The sequence below is a fragment of the Thunnus maccoyii genome, chromosome 15, assembly GCF_910596095.1.
Source record: "Thunnus maccoyii chromosome 15, fThuMac1.1, whole genome shotgun sequence".
NCBI lineage: Eukaryota > Metazoa > Chordata > Actinopteri > Scombriformes > Scombridae > Thunnus > Thunnus maccoyii.
Window position 1 is genome coordinate 1,749,147 of NC_056547.1, and position 19,673 is coordinate 1,768,819.

The following is a 19,673-nucleotide window of genomic DNA, read 5'->3' on the forward strand; positions in this document are numbered from 1 at the left end:
TACTCGCACTTTATTGTCTTTTAACTGTTCATATTCCCCATATTCATATATATATTCATATTCTTATTCCCCGCCTGTATCCCAACACATATACATGTATCTGCACACTGGGGATGTGCAGAGAGCCCAGTATTTGTATTTGTATTTGTATCTGTATTTGTTGAGGCAGCAAAATTATTTGTATTTGTATTCGAATAAAAGTGGAAAGAGGCTTAAAAATCCTGTTTTTGTTTTTATTACGCTTTTAATTTTAGAAAATTAAAGTTACAATAAGTGTTCATGAAGTGTATGTTCAGCTTTATCTCTGGGGAACACTCACAACTCCAGGAGTGATGCCCAAATTAGGGAATGTGCGTCATGCAGCAGGTGGATGTGACTCCCCTCACTGAGACCTGCTGATAGACGTCACAGCGGAGCAGAGGAGAGACACTGAGACAGTGATGTAACCGACCTGCACGCTGGTATTTGACATGGATTATTTTTCTTCCTGAAAACAAATAATTTTTGAAATATTTGTATGAAACAAATATTCGTAAAAAGCCCACTATTTATGCTTTGCAGGGAGGCTGTTTGCTCGCTGCTGTTTGGCAGAAGTGACAAAACTTGAGCCAAAACGAGCTTTTCTCCACTTTAGAGTCTTGTATCTACGTCTGTCATTCATGTCTGAGGGATCGGATGAAGGGGAGAGGATGATGATGGAGGCAGGATGTGTGATGCTGGTAGGTTTTGGTTGCAGATGACTAACATGTTAAATGCCAGGTTTGATTTATTGAACAGGACAGTGTGCAGTATTAAGCATAAATGATGCACTGCACCGAAGTTAGCTTGAAGCTAATTTGCATCCGTAGGTCCATTACAATCAAAACATACAACAGCACAACAACAAACAGTACAAAGCAAAACAAACAAACAAAAAAAACCCCACAAAGAACACACCATAGGAAATACAAAGCTACACACAACAGCACATCACATACACCCACAATGTCAATTAAAAATTAATAAGGTAAACTAGACTCAGTGGTCACACAGCTGATTCATCTTTAGTTGATTTTTTAATTTGTTTGCTTTAATGTATTGATTGAACTGCAGCTCTTCATATCATCAGGTAGACGTTCTACTGAGTCGTGGCTTTCACACAGAAAGCTGATTGTCCAAATGCAGTGTGATGAAATGGTCCAATCTATAGAGGATATTCTGGAGGATCTAATAGAACTTACTGAGCGAATGTACACAAAGTCACAAAGTGCAGGAGGACAAACCATTTCAAATTTTATAAACTAGGCACAAATTTGAGAATAATCTAAAATTGTCAAAAGCTCAGTAAATTGTATTTCTCCAGAACCCTTCAGTGATGGAGATGCATCGGCTTTTTGTCCAGAGTTTGCAGAATACAGCAGGACGGGTTGGATTGTGCTTCTGTAGACTAACGACAGGAGGTGCTCTGAGTTAGCGGATGATGTGGAGTCTCTGCTGGGCAACTTTATGGATTTCAGTGATGTGTTGATCAAAGTTGAGTTAAACTTCGTTAAAAGTGTGAACTGTTTTTCAGGTTGTGATAAAATTAAACTGTTGGAAGTGTTTCCCTGACAACATCAACATGAGTCACATCAGGCACCGTTATATATATATATACTCGGTAAACAAGACATCAACAGAATGACTTTAGAAGACATAAAGTAACAAGTGATTATAAAATGCAGAAGGACAATTTGCACTTTTAGTTGGATTAAGAGGCATAAGGAGGTTCAACGGATTCAATTCTACAATTTAATTTGAAACTTTTTTGGTGTTTAGTGTCTGTCAGACCCTGAAAATTGGAACAAAATGAGGAGAAAAGGAAATAAAACGATGGAAATAATCTTATGATGAAACATTAGTGATGCGTATCTGTTAGTTAGCAGAAAGTCACAGGAAATTGCTATGACAATAATAATAAATTACTATTATTATATTATTTTTTTATGGCTCATTACTATTGTTGTGTTTTGGTGATCCTGGACTGCCAAAGTGCCTGTGTTTGATATCTATTATGATTGTTTTTAATTATAAAAAATATTAATAATGTGTTTTTATTCATGTATTTACTGGTGATAAAAGACAAACACACAGAATCTGGTGCTTCCCTGTAATTATAATCTCTAATGTTCCTTTCTTGTATCATTAAAGTTTCCAAACAGTAAGTTAATGTTAAAAGATAAAATAGTTTCAAACATGTTCTCATGATGTCTCAGGTGGACCCGAGTTATGAGCTCACATGTTGTGATGAAGGTGGATATTTTTAAGAACATCTGAGCCCATGGAGATAACTTTATAAAGATATTTTATGAATTTGTTTTGTTGTTGACTCTTTTCTTGTATGTAGAACAAAGCAACACTGTTCTCAAACCTTATACCAAGTATATCATTTACTGGACTTACATACAACCTCATTAGTTTCATTTAAAAGCAGCATTTTGAACCTTGTCCAAAACCTCTAAATCCAAAAATGTATTAACTCCCTGAGGACAATAAAAAGGTAAATCTTCGTCCACTCACCCTGTTGATCAGCTCTCCCACCATGCCGGTCCAGCTGCCGTTGGGCTCCGGGGCTCCGTACAGCCCGTCGTCCACCAGCTTGATCCTGAAGTTGAACTTCAAGATGTCCGCCAGCTCCCGCAGCATGTCCACGCAGAAACCCTCGTACTGGTCGTTACCATGGAAGTCCTGGTAGTTGGACTTACGCATCACGTACGGGTTTTCCTGTCGGGGAAGGAAGTGACAACATACAGCAGCTGCTTTGAGGGTAGTTTAAGTACAAATATGACTGATGTTCTTACCAGTATCGTGGTGACGATTAGTGTCTTGTTGGCCAGCGTCTCTGACGCGTTGAGGTCCAGGGAAGTAGAGTTCATAGCCAACGTGTTGTTGGAGTACCAGGTACCAATCTGTCCATCCGAGAGGGAGGAGGAGGAGGACAAAGAGAGAGAGGAAGGAGAGGAAAGGGTGATGCTTTACTGGCAGTGTCAAAGTCAACATTTCAAGACCAAACATGTCATAACAGACTGAAAAACTCTGAGATGACTCCAGTGTAGATGAGATTTGTAGCTTTCTGTGACCCATATTTGGAGCCCATAATACACTGAATGACAGGTTCATGGTGCATTCAAGCCTCTTACATCAACTCATAATGTCAGGAAATATTGTGTTCAGGTGGTCATACGTCCCAGGTGAATCCAGCACATGAAGTGGACCAATGAAAAAGTCCCCAACAGGATTGGTCGTTTCTTAAAATGCCTAAAACGACCCTCCTATGATATAGCAAAACCTCTTAAAGGCGCAGACACATTACGTTTCCATCCAACGTAAAAGGGACATGAAACAGGAAACACAGGGTTGAAGCGCTTTGATAGATGTGAACAGGAAACGGAGCGATTATTCATGAGATAGAAGTGTAATGTGACCTCAAGAACTGGTCACAGCATTGTTTAAAAATGTCACATTAGTTCTGAATGTTGATAGAAGGTCACGTCAGTGACATCTGTGAAAGTGAATAAACATGGAAACATGAATTATTTTTGTTCTATAGGTTGAACTGACTGACTGTTAGCCAGAAAGGACCAATCAACCCTCCTGGAGGAGGAAGACTGCTTCTTCTTCTCTGTCGAAGAATTCTCTCAATATATTGTAGAGTACAATATCTTATTCTTCAAGCGGGCCTGGATCAAAAACAGATTTTCTAAATGTTATAATAACGTGATGTTGGCGGAATGAAAAAGGTGGAACCCAACAGCGAGGGCAGCGCAGCATCTGGACAGTCGACACCGTGCACACGATAGAGTTATCTTGTAGTTCATCTTCAGAAATAGCAGCGGTTTGGAACTTTTTCCTTTTTATTTATTTACTAAATAATAACCTTTGTGAGACAAACATGAAATATACTGTGAATATTTTCTATGCCATCACCCTGAGACTAACGTTAGCGATCTCCAGCAGTAACAAACGAGACCGGCTGACAAATTCACACTACAGAACTAAAACGACTTAGACTGGTGGGGCGAAGAAAAGAACTCAGTGCACAGTCTGTTTCACCTGGAAAACCCTGCAGCTGCTCACCGTCCTGGACAGTGATGGCTGGAGCTTCGGCGCTAACGGTGCAGCAGAGACATAACCCCCCCTCCCCTTACCCACCAGTTAATGGTTTGGCACAGTGTTCTGGAGTAAGAGACAAAAAACTGTGCCTCATTTTTTATTCATTCAATTGATAATCGATTCTGAATCAAATCATGAGATTCCCAAAGATTCCCAGAGATTCCCAGAGATTCCTACCCCAACTGTAAAACCATCTCATAGTTTTTCAGTTTGCATCTTTGCATCTTTTTCATTTTTCCCTGCTTGTTCTCCTGACTGTTTGTTGTCTTCCTATTTTATCCAGACGCCAGATGTTTGTTGTAGTCGTACTTGTTGTGATGTGATGACAGTTTCTTTACCCGTCACGGTCGACAGCACTGCTGAAAGCCCCTGAAAGTACCTGAACTTGGCAAATTTGTGCAAATTTAGTTCCTGGATCTCATCCGTAAAGCGTCAGTGGCAAGAAAAGTAGAAGCTGTGATGATGGATACACGCTAACTTAAGATGGAAAAGAGGAATTTGGGCAACATCCTACTCTGAAACCAGAAGTTTCTTTTCCTTTTGAACCCCCTGGAAGGTGGCAGGGCCCTGATTTAACACATAGCTACTGTGTCTGCATTGTATGATTTAAAATGTCCTAGATGTTTCTCTGAGAAAAAAAAAAAGGTTGGAGGTGGATGATAAAGGGCACAAGAAGAATGAATTATACAAAGTTAAATATCAGTGAGAGAGAAGAACAAGAAGGAGGGAAACTAACGGAGGGATAAAAGGAAACAGACAGAGGAAGCTGAATAATCTTCGCTGCAGAATCGATGCTAAAATCAATGAGGGAGGATCTGGCTCCTCCCGGCTCATTCAGCGGGTTAAATAAGGTCATAAATACATCCTGCAGCACAAAAAACGCCCATCTGCTGACCTCACAGCACCTCCATCAGATCTCCATGACCTCACCTGACCTCTTGTTTTATGTGTGTGTTTATTAGCTGTTAGCATGTCGTGTTGTCAGATCCTTCCTCCACTCCCTTCGTGTTGTGAAAACTCATCTACAAATTTCGGGCATTTTACCAATTTCTCCTCCTTTAAATCATGGCCACTTCCTCTCATCAATATCATTATCTTTTTTCCTAACTTGTTTACCAATAAACACATTTTTTTCAAGCTTTTTTACGCCTCATTTTGACTGTGTCTCCAATACAAAAGACCATTTCCATTTATTTTCCATGACTTCTCATCACACAGTTTAACTAAAGTTTGACTTTTTGTTTTGGTTTATGAATCCTGTTCTAAAACCATAAAAAGCCATAAAATGTTTATGCTTAAAAGGAGGAGATCAACATTTTTGAAAATTTGCCTTTTTGCTTTCTTGCTGAGAGTTAGATGAGAAGATTGATGTCACTCTCATGCCTGTACGGTAAATATGTAGCTAGAGCTAGCAGCCGGTTAGCTTAGCTTAGCATAAACACTGGAAACAGAGGGAAACACTTAGCTTTGCTCTGTCCAGAGGTAACAAAGTCCTACACCTAGCAGCACATTTATGGCTCACTAATTATTCAAATATTGTATCTTATTCCACATAAAAACTGAGTAAAAACAACAGTTTGTGTCGTCAGACTGTTTCTTGGTCGGGTTTCTGCTTCCAGCCATGAAATAATTCAACACATAAACTCTGTTAAACAGTTAATTGTTGTTTTTATACACATCTGTTTTTGTATGGATTAAACAAACAAGGTATAACATGAGTTTTAGAGGTGCTGCTAGCTGTTTCCCTCTGTTTCCAGTTGCTGTGCTAAGCTAAGCTAAGCTAAGCTAAGCTAAGCTAAGCTAAGCTAACCGGCTGCTGACGGTAGCTTTATTTTTAATGGACAGATATTTGCAGCAACTCTCGGCCAGACAGCTGAGACGTTTCCTTCCCAAAATGTTGAACTATTCATTTAAGAATAAGTTCCTGACTGTAAAGTGAGAAAGCTGGTTTGTTCCCGTTTTATGACCAGTTTATCTCCAGAATGTTAATGTTTTTATATGAGCACCACAGCTGCAACGAGTAGTCGATCAACAACAAATTAACTGGCAACTATTTTAATAACTGATTAATCAAGCAAATAATTACCAGATAAATTGTTAATGAAAATAATCGTTAGTTGTAGTTCTAGCACTGTTGTGTTAATATCTGATCTGTTTAAAATGCTTCAACTAAAAGGTTAAAAGATAAAATGTAAATCAGCTTCTGATAACTGAAGACAGCAGATTACAGATGTAGGTTGTTGACGTTGTTGTTGACGTTGTGGCCTCTGGGTGGTGCTAGAGGAAACCTCCACTAACTCAGCTCCTCGCTGGAGGTAATGAAGAGATTCTACGCTGGACTTATTTCGGTGAATTTAGCTGTATTAACAACATCCCATAAATCAATCTTAAATGAGCTCCGCCACATTATTTTTTACAGCGTACTTAACCCTCCGGTTTATGAACCCGTTTGACCTTTCTGTGATCTCAGCTGAACTCTGACCTTTGACTGTTTGTCTGAGGTCATAAAGCACTCGTGGGTTAAATCTGTTTGTATCGATTTCATTGACGGACCAATGAGAGATCTGCTTACTGTGGAGCTACGACCGGTGGAGAAAAACCTGTCAACTGGCATATTGAGTACTGGGATCAGTGGTTCCCAACCTGAAGGTCTCAAGAACAATCTTAGAGGTCAGCAGCTGATTCAAGGCACAAGAATGAAAAAAATATACTTCTGTATGTCTATTATTCAAGATATTTCTTTTATTTATCATCTTGTTCTTCTGTCACTTTAAATCTTCCCTCATGTGCTTCAATCAGATTAAAATGACACTTCAGGTGCGGCAGCTAGTTTAACCTCCGGCCTGTCTGACTCTCACTTGACCCATTTGACCTCTGACCTCTTTATGGCCCCCAGGGTGTTTCTCCAGGATCTTCAGGGTGTAATTGGTCCTCTGGCCTTTGCTGTTGAACTCTATGTGACCCGTCAGACCGTCATACTCCACCTGATGAGACACACAGAAAGAAAAAAGGTTGTAAACTGCCTCCTTTAAAAATTAATCTCACACCTTCAGTCACATATTTGGTTACAGATATCATGACTAAACTAACTGTAAAATGCAAACGAGTGATAAACATACTACTGATATTCAGTCACAATGACTCCCGGAGCTTATTTCTATTTTCGCTGTATGCAGCCGTTTACTCCTCCTGGCTTTTTATTCTCTGGATTTTACATAATTTCATTCAACAAAGAGTCGCTACTGGGATAATAAGTTCCCAAAATTTAACAAAAGAAGTATTTGTACCACCGACTTCTGTCTCATAAGTGTCTTAAAATCTCTGTTTCTTTTGTGGAGCAGTTTATATTCCAGCAGAGGAGGTTAAATAAAAGTTAAAGGTGCAACACAGCTAATAAACTACAATAATGTCCTCCAACTCTTCTTTCCCTGAAAGGTCAACACTGTCAAGATGACTTGGTGCTGAACAACAGCACAAAATAATGTCAAATTTCATCAAAGATTAACTTTTTCTTCTACTACTTTCCTCCCAGTAGTGAACAATGATTAGATTTTGCTGTAATATTTTGTGGTTTTAAATGCTGCTGTGACATTTTCCTTTAAATATAGTGACATCAACATTTTCCAGCAAAAAAATAAATAAAAAAAAAACAGTCCCAAGATAAAAACCTTGGCAAATACTGTTAGGATGAAATGTTAGGTTTTGAAATTAGATGTTTTATATGGATACTAGATGATTTATATTACATTTCAATACTTTTATTATTACCTTGTTTTCTTCTACCTTTGTAATTAATCACCTAGAAGGTGTTACTAACTGTCTGATCATTAGTGATCAGAAGACAAATGGGAGAAAACAAAGAAGACAGTGATAAGTGAGGGAGGGAGAAGGGGGTTCACCATTCAGGGACGGATCAAAGAGGGTCAAGCATCGTCTGCAGCAGAGCAGGAAGAGATTTACATTCAGGCAGGAATCAGCAGGGCCAGGAGATCAGAACGACATACATCTGGCATAGAAACTGGGAGCTGAACCCAGGTGTGAAATCCAGATGTGTAATCTTCTTCCTCACAACCTGATTGGAGGAATCACGTGCCAAGAGGCTGGGACCAGCCTGTGCACCAACGAAGGGAGAGCTCCCCAACTATAGTAACCAATCATATTCATTCTGTGTCCTCTTATACTGTGATTGGTTGTTGGTTGCAGAGTAGCAGCGCTGGCTGACTGCGATTTTTCAAACAGAAAAGGTCCTTGTACAAGCTTTTAATGATACAATTTGAGATAAAAGGTTAAACGGTACTTAGGAGTCGGTCCTTTCTCAAATCAACCAACACGCTGACAATACACTGTAAAAAACAAACAAGTTGGTTCAACATAAAGTTATTTGTAACCTGTCTGAAAATCTTGAGCCAGACAAGCGAAGGATGTCGGGCAGCTGTAGCACAAGTATGAAAATCAACCTGATACATGCAGTTATTAACAATAACAAGCTGCAACAATTAGTCAACTAATTATAAGTCAACACACAATTAATTGGCAACAATTTTGATAATCGAATAATCCTTTTAGTCATCTTTTAGGCAGGAAATGCAAAAATTTGTTGGTTTCAGCTACTAAAATTTGACAATTTAAAGCTTTTCTTCGTTAAACGCACAATATGTAATTTCAGCCTCTAGGGGTCTCAATCAAACAATAACAACAGACGGAGTGTGATGACGGTGTGAAGTAGCAAGGGATCATGGGAGTTGTTGTCTTCGTTGTTAAACAACCAGCTTCACCGGGATAGGATTACTCCAGTGTTCATCGTTCAGGATGTTTTTACCCGCAGAGGTCTCCTCCTCTCCAGAACAAACGGACCCGGAGATTACAGGTAAAAACACTGAATAAAGCTGTTTCACCTAAAAAATCAGTGTTTCTCCAATGATGTTCGACGACCACCGGACGTCCGGTACGGGCTGTTAGCTGAGCTGCTGCTAACACTTGTTCAGTTTATTTCTCTTATAACTTTAGATCCAGACGTTCGGTCGGTTTCTCCCAGGAGCCAAATTATCCGCAGAGGTCTCCTCCTCTCCAAAAACAAACGTACACGCAGATTAAAATCGTTAAAATACTAATTAAAGCTGTTTCACCTAAAACAATCAATATTTCTCCGACGATGTTTGGTGACCACCGGACTTCCTGGAGGGGCTGTTAGCCGAGCTGCTGCTAACGTTTGCCCAGTTTATTTCTCTGATAATTTAAGATCCAGACGTCCAATGACTAAAATCCTTCTTCCGGCTAAAAGATATAGTTAAAAACCACCTAAATTTATCATGAAAATGTGGCTTAAAACTGAATAAAAGTCCATTTATAACAGTTTGTGTGGAACAACCACAACACCGATGTATTATCTTGTATGTGTGTAAGTTACTCTTTGGTAGACGCCATTGTAGCGGACAAACACAGCACCGCCGTATGCATCTTGTGCGTGTTTACTCTTTGGTAGAGGAGGTATGACGCCATCGACAGGCGACCAAATGAAACGGTCCGTTACTTTGATTAAATTACAGATTTCTCTGAGTTTGAACATTGTTGGAAACATTTGGGATAATGTAAGTACACAACTCAACAACATATATAACATAGGTCTAGTTGTTTTTAGACATTTTAATGTGGAATAATTACATATTATAGCTTTAAGTATGTAAGTATAAATGTAAATATAGTAAACTTCATATCTTTGACTTTTGGACTGTTGGTCACACTTTGACTCTATTTCAGTCACTTTGTTGACAAAGTGATTAAATGATGAATCTGCAGGTTAATCAATTATGAAAATAATCTTTATCTGCAGCTCTGAAGCAGCTGCTTGTCATGAAGTATCTCTCATGTCTACAAGAAGGTGTTTTATGTAAAAAAACATCCCATCATAAATAAGATTTTAAAAGTGAATGGTGCTGTTAGTGTTCAGGACCTGATGCAGCGGATTCTGTAGTTTGATGACACAACAGAGGAAACATTTATTCACTGAGAATGAAAATTCATATTAGAAGAGACGCAGACAGACAGTTCATCAGATCAGTGATGAAGCTGTGAGATGAACAACAGCGTGTGTGTGTGTGTGTGTGTGTGTTTGTAGGACTGTGAAAACGAGTGTGAGGCTGTGTGATATTTGTGCAGTCGAGTGTGCATTTTGTGTCTGAGTTTATGTGAGTTATGTGTAATTGAGTGCGCATACAGTATGAATGAATGTGTGTGTGTGCGTGACTCAAGATGAATTACATCCCGAAACCTCTGTGGCGAGAGAGACGGATAGAGAGAGAGAGAGAGAGAGAGAGAGAGAGAGAGAGAGAGAGAGGTCTCTGGTTGCTGCCAACAACAGTGTAGAGATGATGAAGTGATGCACTGAGAGCAACAAAAACAATATGGAAGGAGGAAGAGAGAGAGAGAGAGAGAGAGAGAGAGAAGAGCAGATTTTAAATGAACATGGAGGTGAAGAAAGGAAGGAAGAAGAATCCAACCGTCACTTTTACTGGTTTCTTACACATGAAAACAGCTTTTTTTAGGCTCTGAACAAATATTACCAGTTTAAAATTCAGTGTGACAACAATTTAGACTTTTTATCTCATAATTCTGATTAACTATGAACGTTTTTTTTAAAAATAGAATCAGCTTTATTGACCAAGTATGTTTACATATACATACATATACATTCTGGTTTCTAGTGAGTCTCAGTCATGTTTAACCTTCTTTTTGTCTTGTTCTGGTGCAGATTGATGTCCATAATAATCTATATATCGACGGCTGAAGAGCAAAACCTCCGATCTGAAAAATGCACTTTTTTGAGAAAACTAAAAAAAACTTGTTTTCTTGCAGAATGTTATTTGTGAAGGACACCCAACATATAACACACTGTTTTTGGACTATATTATTATATTATGTGTTATAGATATTAATGCCTCACAAAGTGCAGATAGGAGCTTTTGCACCTGGTGCAAGTTGGAAGAGGTTCTACAAAACGATGCTCTAAATTAAGTTAATAATTAAAATTAAATTACAAATGAAATTAAGTCTGTTTTCAGGTAAAAAGATGTAGTAAATGTAATAGTTACTACATTGTAGTATACTAGAGTCAGAATTCCTTAAATTCAGTGTATTTGCTTCCTCGTCTGCTGGAAATGAATGTTCAGTGATTGTGTAACTCGTGCTGTAGCCTCTCTACACATCCAGGGACTCTGAGTTGTGTTTTTGTTTTGTTGTGTGACTTTTCTGTCACGACGAAGGGCGGGATTATCTCACAGACAGACTGAATATGAGCAGCCTTCATTGTTCTCATCATCCAAAGTGAAATCCACCAATCAGAAAGTTCTGCTGATAGGAGGTTTTACGCTTTGGCCATCGTTATGATCAATAATACGTATAACAATCACCTTGTTCCGTGGAGCTCATTTAGAAGTCAAACTGATTTAAATTTTAAAGTTATTTTCTTGTTTTAAAAAAGACTAAATATAAATAAATAAATGACCTCAACAGTTTTACAGACGTCTCTTTTATAATGAAGCTCTGTTGGGAAAACTGACCGCTGAGATAAACCAGAACATATCCAGCTTTCATTACACACCCATGTGTATGTGTGTGTGTGTGTGTGTGTGTGTGCACTAGTGTAGTACCATGCGCAGGTAGTTCATGAGGCTGGTTCCGTGCTGCCAGATGAGCGGGGAGGTGCAGCTCAGCGGCTTCACTCCGATCTCCTGACTGCGGTTCAGCTCCCGCACGGCGCCCACGACCACGTGGACGCCGTCGAACATCAGCGCCGACGACAGCTGGAACAACAAACAACGAAAAACACGATGAAAAACCAGGTTCAAGGTTTTTATTGTCATATACAGAGAACAACAAAACAACATGAGACAGCAGCAGCATCTACAAACAAAGAGCAAATATAATACAATAGAATTATAGATATAAACGCCATATTTATACTAGAGGTGTGCCCGAATACAAATACATTATTCGGCAAAGCACAAATAGTGGGTTTTATATGAATATTTGTTTTATACAAATATTTTAAAAAAAGATTTGTTTTTGGGGAAAAAACCCAAAACATGTCAAATACCAGCGTGGAGGTCAGTTACATCACTATCTCGGTGTCTCTCCTCTGCTCCGCTGTGATGTCTATCAGCAGGTTTCAACGAGGGGAGTCACATCCACCTGCTACATGACGCACATTTCCTTATTTTGACATCACTCCTGGTGTTGGGGGTGTTCCCCAGAGATAAAGCTGAGCTACTGACACACACAAAGTGCTCAGTTTTAGCTCAGTAATCAGCGCAGTCGTCTATGATCTGGGAGACTCCAGTTAGAGACCCAGTATGGGGACCTCCTTCATAAGGTAGTTTATTCATGAACACTGATTGTAACACTTTACTTTCTAAAATTAACAGCGTAATAAATACAAAAACAGGATTTTAAGCCTCTTTCCACTTTTATTCGAATACAAATACAAATACAAATAATTTTGCTGCCTCAACAAATACAGATACAAATACAAATACTGGGATCTCTGCACATCCCTATTTTACCCAGTTTACCGTATTTACTGTAGTTGTTCTCACGCAGGTTTCTTGTTCGATGTTGCTCATGTTTCTTCTCTCTAGTGTTCTCAGATCTCTGACATCAACTTGGTGAATACAAAATTATTATTACTGATAGAAATGATGGAAAAAAAGACTGAAAATAAGTTTTTTAATAAAGTTAATTATCCTTTAGGGCTTTTGGCTTTTGTTCAGCAGCAGTTTTGGGGTTTGAAACTCGCCTCTCTGGTTATTAAATTTTACACTCAGATGAGTGTTGCTGTAATATCTGCTCTCCAACTGTTGTAAAATAACATTAAATTCACTCATTTCCCCTCGTTTTCTTCCTTTTAGTGATGTCACCGTGCTTAGTCGTTTTTTTTTTAAGCATAATGCCAGAAATTAACTGGTTTTAGCTTCTCAGATGTGATGATTTAATGTTTTCCTTTGGCAGATATGACAATAAACTGAATATAGGCAATAAATGAGAAATGCAAAGCACGAATCGCCTTTGAAGTTCTTCTACATGTAACACGCTGTGTTGTCTCTGTGTTATGGGTGTATAAATAGGTAGAGGTCTGTCTGCAATGAGGTGATGAGTTTTAGTTCAGTAGTCAGCGCAGTCGTCTATGATCTGGGAGACTCCAGTGTGGGGACCAGGGATGTGCAGAGAGTCCAGTATTTGTATTTGTATCTGTATTTGTTGAGGCAGCAAAATTATTTGTATCTGTATTTGTATTTGAATAAAAGTGGAAAGAGGCTTAAAAATCCTGTTTTTGTATTTATTACGCTGTTAATTTTAGAAAATTAAAGTGTTACAATAAGTCCTCATGAATAAACTACCTTATGAAGGAGGTCCACACACCGGGTCTCTAACTGGAGTCTCAGATCATAGACGACTGCGCTGACTACTGAGCTAAAACTTTACTCATCGACTCATTGCAGACAGACCTCTACCTATTTATACACCCATAACACAGAGACAACACAGCGTGTTACATATAGGGAGGAACTTCAAAGGTGATTCGTGCTTTGCACTTTTCATTTATTGCCTATTTTCTACAACCTAACTTTGTGGAAAGGAGAAGTGGAACAACAGGTTATGGAGAGTCTCTTGAGAGCAATTCACTCGTGTCAGTAGTTCAGCTTTATCTCTGGGGAACACCCCCAACAAATAATTTTTAAAATATTCGTATGAAACAAATATTCGTATAAAACCCACTATTTGTGCTTTGCCGAATAATGTATTTGTATTTGGGTACACTGCTAGTGGGGACCTCCTCCATAAGGTAGTTTATTCATGAATACTTATTGTAACACTTTAATTTTCTAAAATTAACAGCGTAATAAAAACAAAAACAGGATTTCTAAGCCTCTTTCCAATTTTATTTGAATACAAATACAAAAAATTTTGCTGCCTCAACAAATACAGATACAAATACTGGGATCTTTGCACATCCCTAATTTATACAGACTATGGCAATGAATAAAAACTATAATCCTGCAGGTTGTATTGCACTTCATATATTGTATTATTGCACTGCTGATGAAACAACAGCTTAAAGGTAACAGTGTAAAGCAGCTTTATTCCTGCTGTAAATATTACAGTGAAAATGTGGCTTCTTGTGTCTTTACATGTAAGTTTGTGTCCTCTTCAGGTCATGAAGAGGTCATGATTCATGGATAATTTTGGCTCCCAAACACATGATTTTATTCCTTGATGTGTTTTATGAAATACAGTGTTTATGTGCTTGTTTGTGTTGTCGGGAACGAGGAACGATACCAGCAAGGAGACAAACTAAAGCTCTCCTGCTATCAGCGGCGTTCATACGGCTCGGTGATCCTATCAGAGTCTGACGTTCTGGTCTGTTTGGTCAGTTGTCAGTCAAACTGACACTCAGAGGGAATCAGACAAATTGTACGGAGGCAGAGCTGCACAGTCTGTCGACGGCTGATAAAAAAAGATGGATGTATGACTGAGTGTGATTTGGAGTTCGCTCCGAGTCGATAGTTTCGGGGCTGGATGACGGTAACTAATTACAGTTTGAAGAGAGGAAGATAGAAGAGGGAAGATAGAGATGGAAAAATAATTGGGAGCTCTCACTCTGCAGCTGTTTGCTCACGACTTAATTATCTCTTTATCTCCAGATATCAGACCGCTCTCTTGAGATCATGAGTTGGTACCAAAATGATTTTTTGGTTTCTTACTCCAAGATAAAAACTGTATTATAATGTTTTCTCATTAATTGTTTTCTCAGAAAGGTCCTGACTTAATTCTTCATGTTAAGTTCCTGAGCTGCAAGACCTGTTTTATGAAGTGTAGAGCTGCAATAAGTAGTCAATTAATCGCTTAGTTGATTGATGAAATATTAATCTGCAATATTTTGATGAATGAATCGTTTTAGTTGCTTTTTTTTAAGCAAAAATGCCAGAAATTCTCTGGTTTCAGCTTCTCAAGTCTCAAGATTTGATGCTTTTCTTTGTCGAACATGACGGTAAACTGAATATTTTAGGTTTTGGACAGCTGGTCGAACACATAGACTGTATATAAATATGGACGACGCGTTGCCACTTCCTGCCAAATATCTCCTTGCAGGCCATCTTGCTTGCAGACTCTGGCTGCAAATGATGGCCCACAGGACACGCCCACTCAGCCGTCCTGCTGCCTGACGGAGGTTTGAGAGCGGCTGTCACAGCTGTCAATCATGACATCACGCCCCCTTTTTATATCTTTCCTTTTAAAAACTAATTAAAAACAAACTTATCAGAAAAATGATTATCTGGACAAATATCAGCATGTTAAGAACGACTTAAAATGACAAAAATTATCTTTGGGAAAAAATTTTGACGTGTGCTTTGATTTTTTAGTTTGATTTATGTCCCATCCGTTAACATGAAGGAGGCGGGGCTTATGACCTGTACTGCAGCAGCCAGCAGGGGGCGATCCAGATGTTCTGGCTTCACTTTTGCTGAGCTGTCATGATGTCCATCTTTATAAACAGTCAATGGTTGAACAAAACCAAGCGGCAATCTCCGGGGCTGTAAAATGAAGCCAATGTGGAAGTGCCAAAAACTGCAGTTCCTTGAACGGCCACTTGAGACTCCAAAAGTGAATCAATCCCCATAGACCCCCATGTTAAAATGCCCAACTTTACAGCAGAAATAAACATGTTTACAGTCTGGTACAAACAACGGTTTTGGTCTTTAAAGCTAATTTCCTCTTTCATGACAACTGTACGGGGGGTGAATTTTTTTTATAACTCACCCGTTTAAGTTTTATTAAGTCATAAAGTTATACATAATGAAGGACATGGCTGCTTTGAGTGACAGGTCCGCCAGCCGCTAGGTGGCTTGTTTCAGCCATTCGGGTCATGCACTGCCAAGATGGCGACGGCCGGAGCGGCTCACTTTGAGCTTCAAAACCGCTCTTCAGAAACCAACGAGTGACGTCACGGTAACGACGTCCATATTTTATAGTCTATGAGGAGAACAAGACATCTGAAGACTTCAACTTATATACAATTAAAAAATTTGAGTTCTATATTTTCTCTGCTGGAAACTCTTGATTGGGGCTTCAGCTGTTACTAATGATTATTTTTATTTTCAACCAATCTGCCAATTATCTTAAGGATTAATTGACTGATTGTTTTGTCTTTAAAATGTCAAAAAGTAGTAAAAAACTGCCTGTTATTATTATTATTTTGTGTATTATTTACATTGTTTTTGTGGCTGTAACTTTCCTGGCAGCTCTGTGATGTGTTTCCACCTGGAATGAAATATACTATATAAATAAAGTTTTGCTTTGTTAATATATGACAGAGAAAAGCATAAAATCTTCATATTTAATAAGCTGGAACCAGTGATCTGTAACTATTAACCAATTATCAAAATAGTTGATAGACTAATCGTTACATCTCTAATTAAAAGAGTCTCTACTGTCCAGATAAAATAACACCAACCGTCTTTAACGAGAAATTAAAGGAGAATCCAAAGTTTAAAAGATGTTTTCAGAGCGAAACTCTTCATCTGTCGCTGACGGCCGTAATCATCACAATCATACACTTCATTACAATCAAAACAACCGTATTTATGGCTCCTCTCGAGCACCGTAAGTGAATAAATCTGAGTAATAAACCCCCGCAGGATGTTTCTGTGGAGTGATGATGGCGTCTTCAGGTGATTGAGGCGAACTCTGTTGTCATTATTATTATCTTTATCTAAGTCGTCTGCTCAGGTGTTATTTGCTCTGCTGATATCTGAGCTGCAAACCAGACAAACGACTCAGAGGAATCGATTCATCCTGATGAGTCGGTTCATTACAGAGCAGCAGAGAGATGGAGAGGATGAAGACATAAAACACTTTAAAACATAAATTATATTGATAAGAAGTGTTGCTCATATTTATATTTTAAGCTTGTTATCTGGAAATGATGATTGACTTCTCTCATTATCACAAGATATAGAAACCAGTATGTCATCATGATGTATCTGCGTCCTTATCTAAAGCAGAAAAAAAACCTGTTTTTATATTCATTTTATTTTCTTGTGAATTACTGGATGATTTTACATCTGTAGGCCTTTAAAACTATTCAAATAAAACAAGGAAAACAAACATCACATACTGGTTGAACTGGTCACAACAGACAGACACGCTGTGTGTAACGAGTAGAGCTGAAACTTATGATTATATTCATTATCGATTAATCTGTTGGTTATTTTCTTAATTAATCGATTAGTTGTTTGTGACTTTTATTCTCTTGTTTTATCTGTCTTATTCCCTTTTGGCTTCTTTTTATTTCCAAATTTAATACTTTTTAATTGTTTTTATGTCTTTTTACTTTGTGTTGCTTTTATATTCTGTTTTGATGCCTTTTATGCTCCGTGTAAATCACTTTGAATTACCTTGTTGTTGAAATGTGCTGTACAAATAAACTTGCTTTGCCTATAAAATGTCAGAAATTGATGAAAAATGTTGATCAGTGTTTCTCAAACACCGAGACGACGTCCTGATGATGTTTTGTTTTGTCCACAACTCAAATATATTCAGTTTAGTGTCACAGAGGATGAAAGAAACCTGAAAATATTCACATGTGAGAAACTGGAATCAGACAATTTGGATATTTTTTCTTAAACTTTGACTCAAAACGACAGTTTAGTAATAGCGATTACTTTTCTATTGATTGAGTAATCAGTAATCATTGCAGCTCCTCTAGTAATGATGAAGAACTGCAAATAGACACAACTTTGTTTCTTCTGGACCAACATGAATCATCTTGGTATTAGTTTAAAGCTGTAATCAATATTTTTCATAATAACAACATATGAGCTGTCAGTTAGTCAACACAACATACTGTCAGAAACACAAGGCCACTGCTAATAACCATAACTGGTCATGGGGGCCCTGAGTCGAGTCCCGTGATGGGCTCCAGTGCTCCAATCCAGCCAAAGGTCAAAGAGCTGACATACAAATAAAACAAGTCTACATTAAACAAAAATGACACAGCTGTGATTTCATATTAATATTAATGATGCACTGATTCAACTGCAATTTTATTGGATTTTTGGATATACAATGAAAAAACCAACGGTGGGCCTGTCCATAACTAATAATGTGGTAATTATCATGACATATTTATCAACCTTAATTTCGGGGGCCCCCGCCTGGTACTTGAGGCCCCACCGGTCTGTAATGTGTCATTGATCTTGATATTTGTTGTATAAATGTGTGTAAATGTGTCTCACCGCTGGTCCGGGATACGGGCTGATGTCACATCCTTCCTTCCAGGACAGGTTGAGGCTCCTGATGAACTCCAGGTAGAAGGGATGGCTGCTGTTCAGCATGGAGAAGCCCAAGATGTTGGACTGATCGTCCACCACGTCATTCAGCTGGAGCAGAGGGAAGTCCTGGAGACGGAAGAAGAAGAAGGGGGGAGGAGGAAGTGTTACGTCATGTAACAGTTAGTTCAGAACGCAGCGGCTGTGAGACGCAGAAACAAAGTCAGTTTAAGATCGCAGCGGGTAGAAAATCCTGAACGAGTGAAAGATGAAAGAAAAGCAGAAGGAAGAGGAAGACAGAGACAAACCAAGGGCTTGATTGGGGGGTTTTTCTTCTGCAGACTGCACAACGTCAAGTTCAATTTTTTAAATGCAGAGCAGAGCAACAGAGAGAAAAAAGGTTTTTAAAAAAAAAAAGAAAAAGAAAAAGATGGACATCAAACGCTGGGGAATTTTCAAAGAACTTCAAATAGTCCTTGAAGGCGAGTCGGTGTCACGCTGAGTTCTGCTGCTGAAACAAACCAGAATCAAACCGCCGCTCGGCCCTCCGAGGGGTTCGTGTTCGCTCGCCGGCAGATGCTGACAATGAAACATTTCGCTTCGGCTGTGAAGTGTAAAAACGCCAAAACCTTCAGATTCAGACGACTGAATCAAACCAAACACTTCACCTGCTGCTTCAGTCTCAATGTGCTGCATTCATAATTCTGCTTTTATTTTCTCTTTTCAACTTCAGGCTGCAACTAATGATTACTGTGATCTGATTGATCTAAACAGTCACTTCCTGATTAAACCTTTAAATATATAAAAGTTTCCAGAACCCGAAGTGACGCCTTCAAACTCCTTGTTTGGTTTGAACAACAGTTAAAAACCTGCAAAATTACAATTTACAACAAAAAAAGCAGCAAATCTTCACATTGGAGAAGCTGGAAAAAGCTTGAAGTCGGTTCATTTTCGGTCTGTTAATACATATTAATTCCAAGCAGTATTTAGTGTGTTCATTTCAGTTTACAGACTAAATACAGATGATTTCTCGTCCCACAATGCAACATGCGGCTGAAATGAACGAGGGGGAAACCTGCATGTGTAGGAAGCAGCGTTACAGCTGCTGAAATCTCAGCAAAAGAAGAAGAAAAACAGATGAGGGAACAGCTGGAAAAAAAATCCTCAGAAGACGAGGCGGCAGCTCCTCCTGCTTATCAATGAGCAGATATGATGATG

General features: G+C 38.7%; 1 protein-coding gene and 3 gene segments (V, D, J or C); 2 read left to right on the top strand and 2 right to left on the bottom strand.

Annotated features, from left to right (window-relative positions):
* Positions 1-19,673, top strand: part of LOC121913208 — an 899,212-nt gene that overhangs the window by 151,095 nt on the left and 728,444 nt on the right.
* The window catches only part of LOC121913212, a 747,540-nt gene that overhangs the window by 140,492 nt on the left and 587,375 nt on the right, over positions 1-19,673 (bottom strand).
* LOC121913210 overlaps positions 1-19,673 on the top strand; it is a 756,822-nt gene that overhangs the window by 137,016 nt on the left and 600,133 nt on the right.
* LOC121913129 (glutamate receptor ionotropic, kainate 5-like) overlaps positions 1-19,673 on the bottom strand; it is a 104,126-nt gene that overhangs the window by 42,997 nt on the left and 41,456 nt on the right. For both annotated transcript variants that reach the window (XM_042435805.1, XM_042435804.1), the window contains exons 7-11: positions 18,423-18,584; positions 11,778-11,930; positions 7,011-7,115; positions 2,820-2,927; positions 2,539-2,742 (exon numbers count right to left, since the gene is read on the bottom strand). In XM_042435805.1, coding sequence (XP_042291739.1) covers positions 2,539-2,742; positions 2,820-2,927; positions 7,011-7,115; positions 11,778-11,930; positions 18,423-18,584 — 732 coding nt within the window. The remainder of the gene's footprint in view (positions 1-2,538; positions 2,743-2,819; positions 2,928-7,010; positions 7,116-11,777; positions 11,931-18,422; positions 18,585-19,673) is intronic.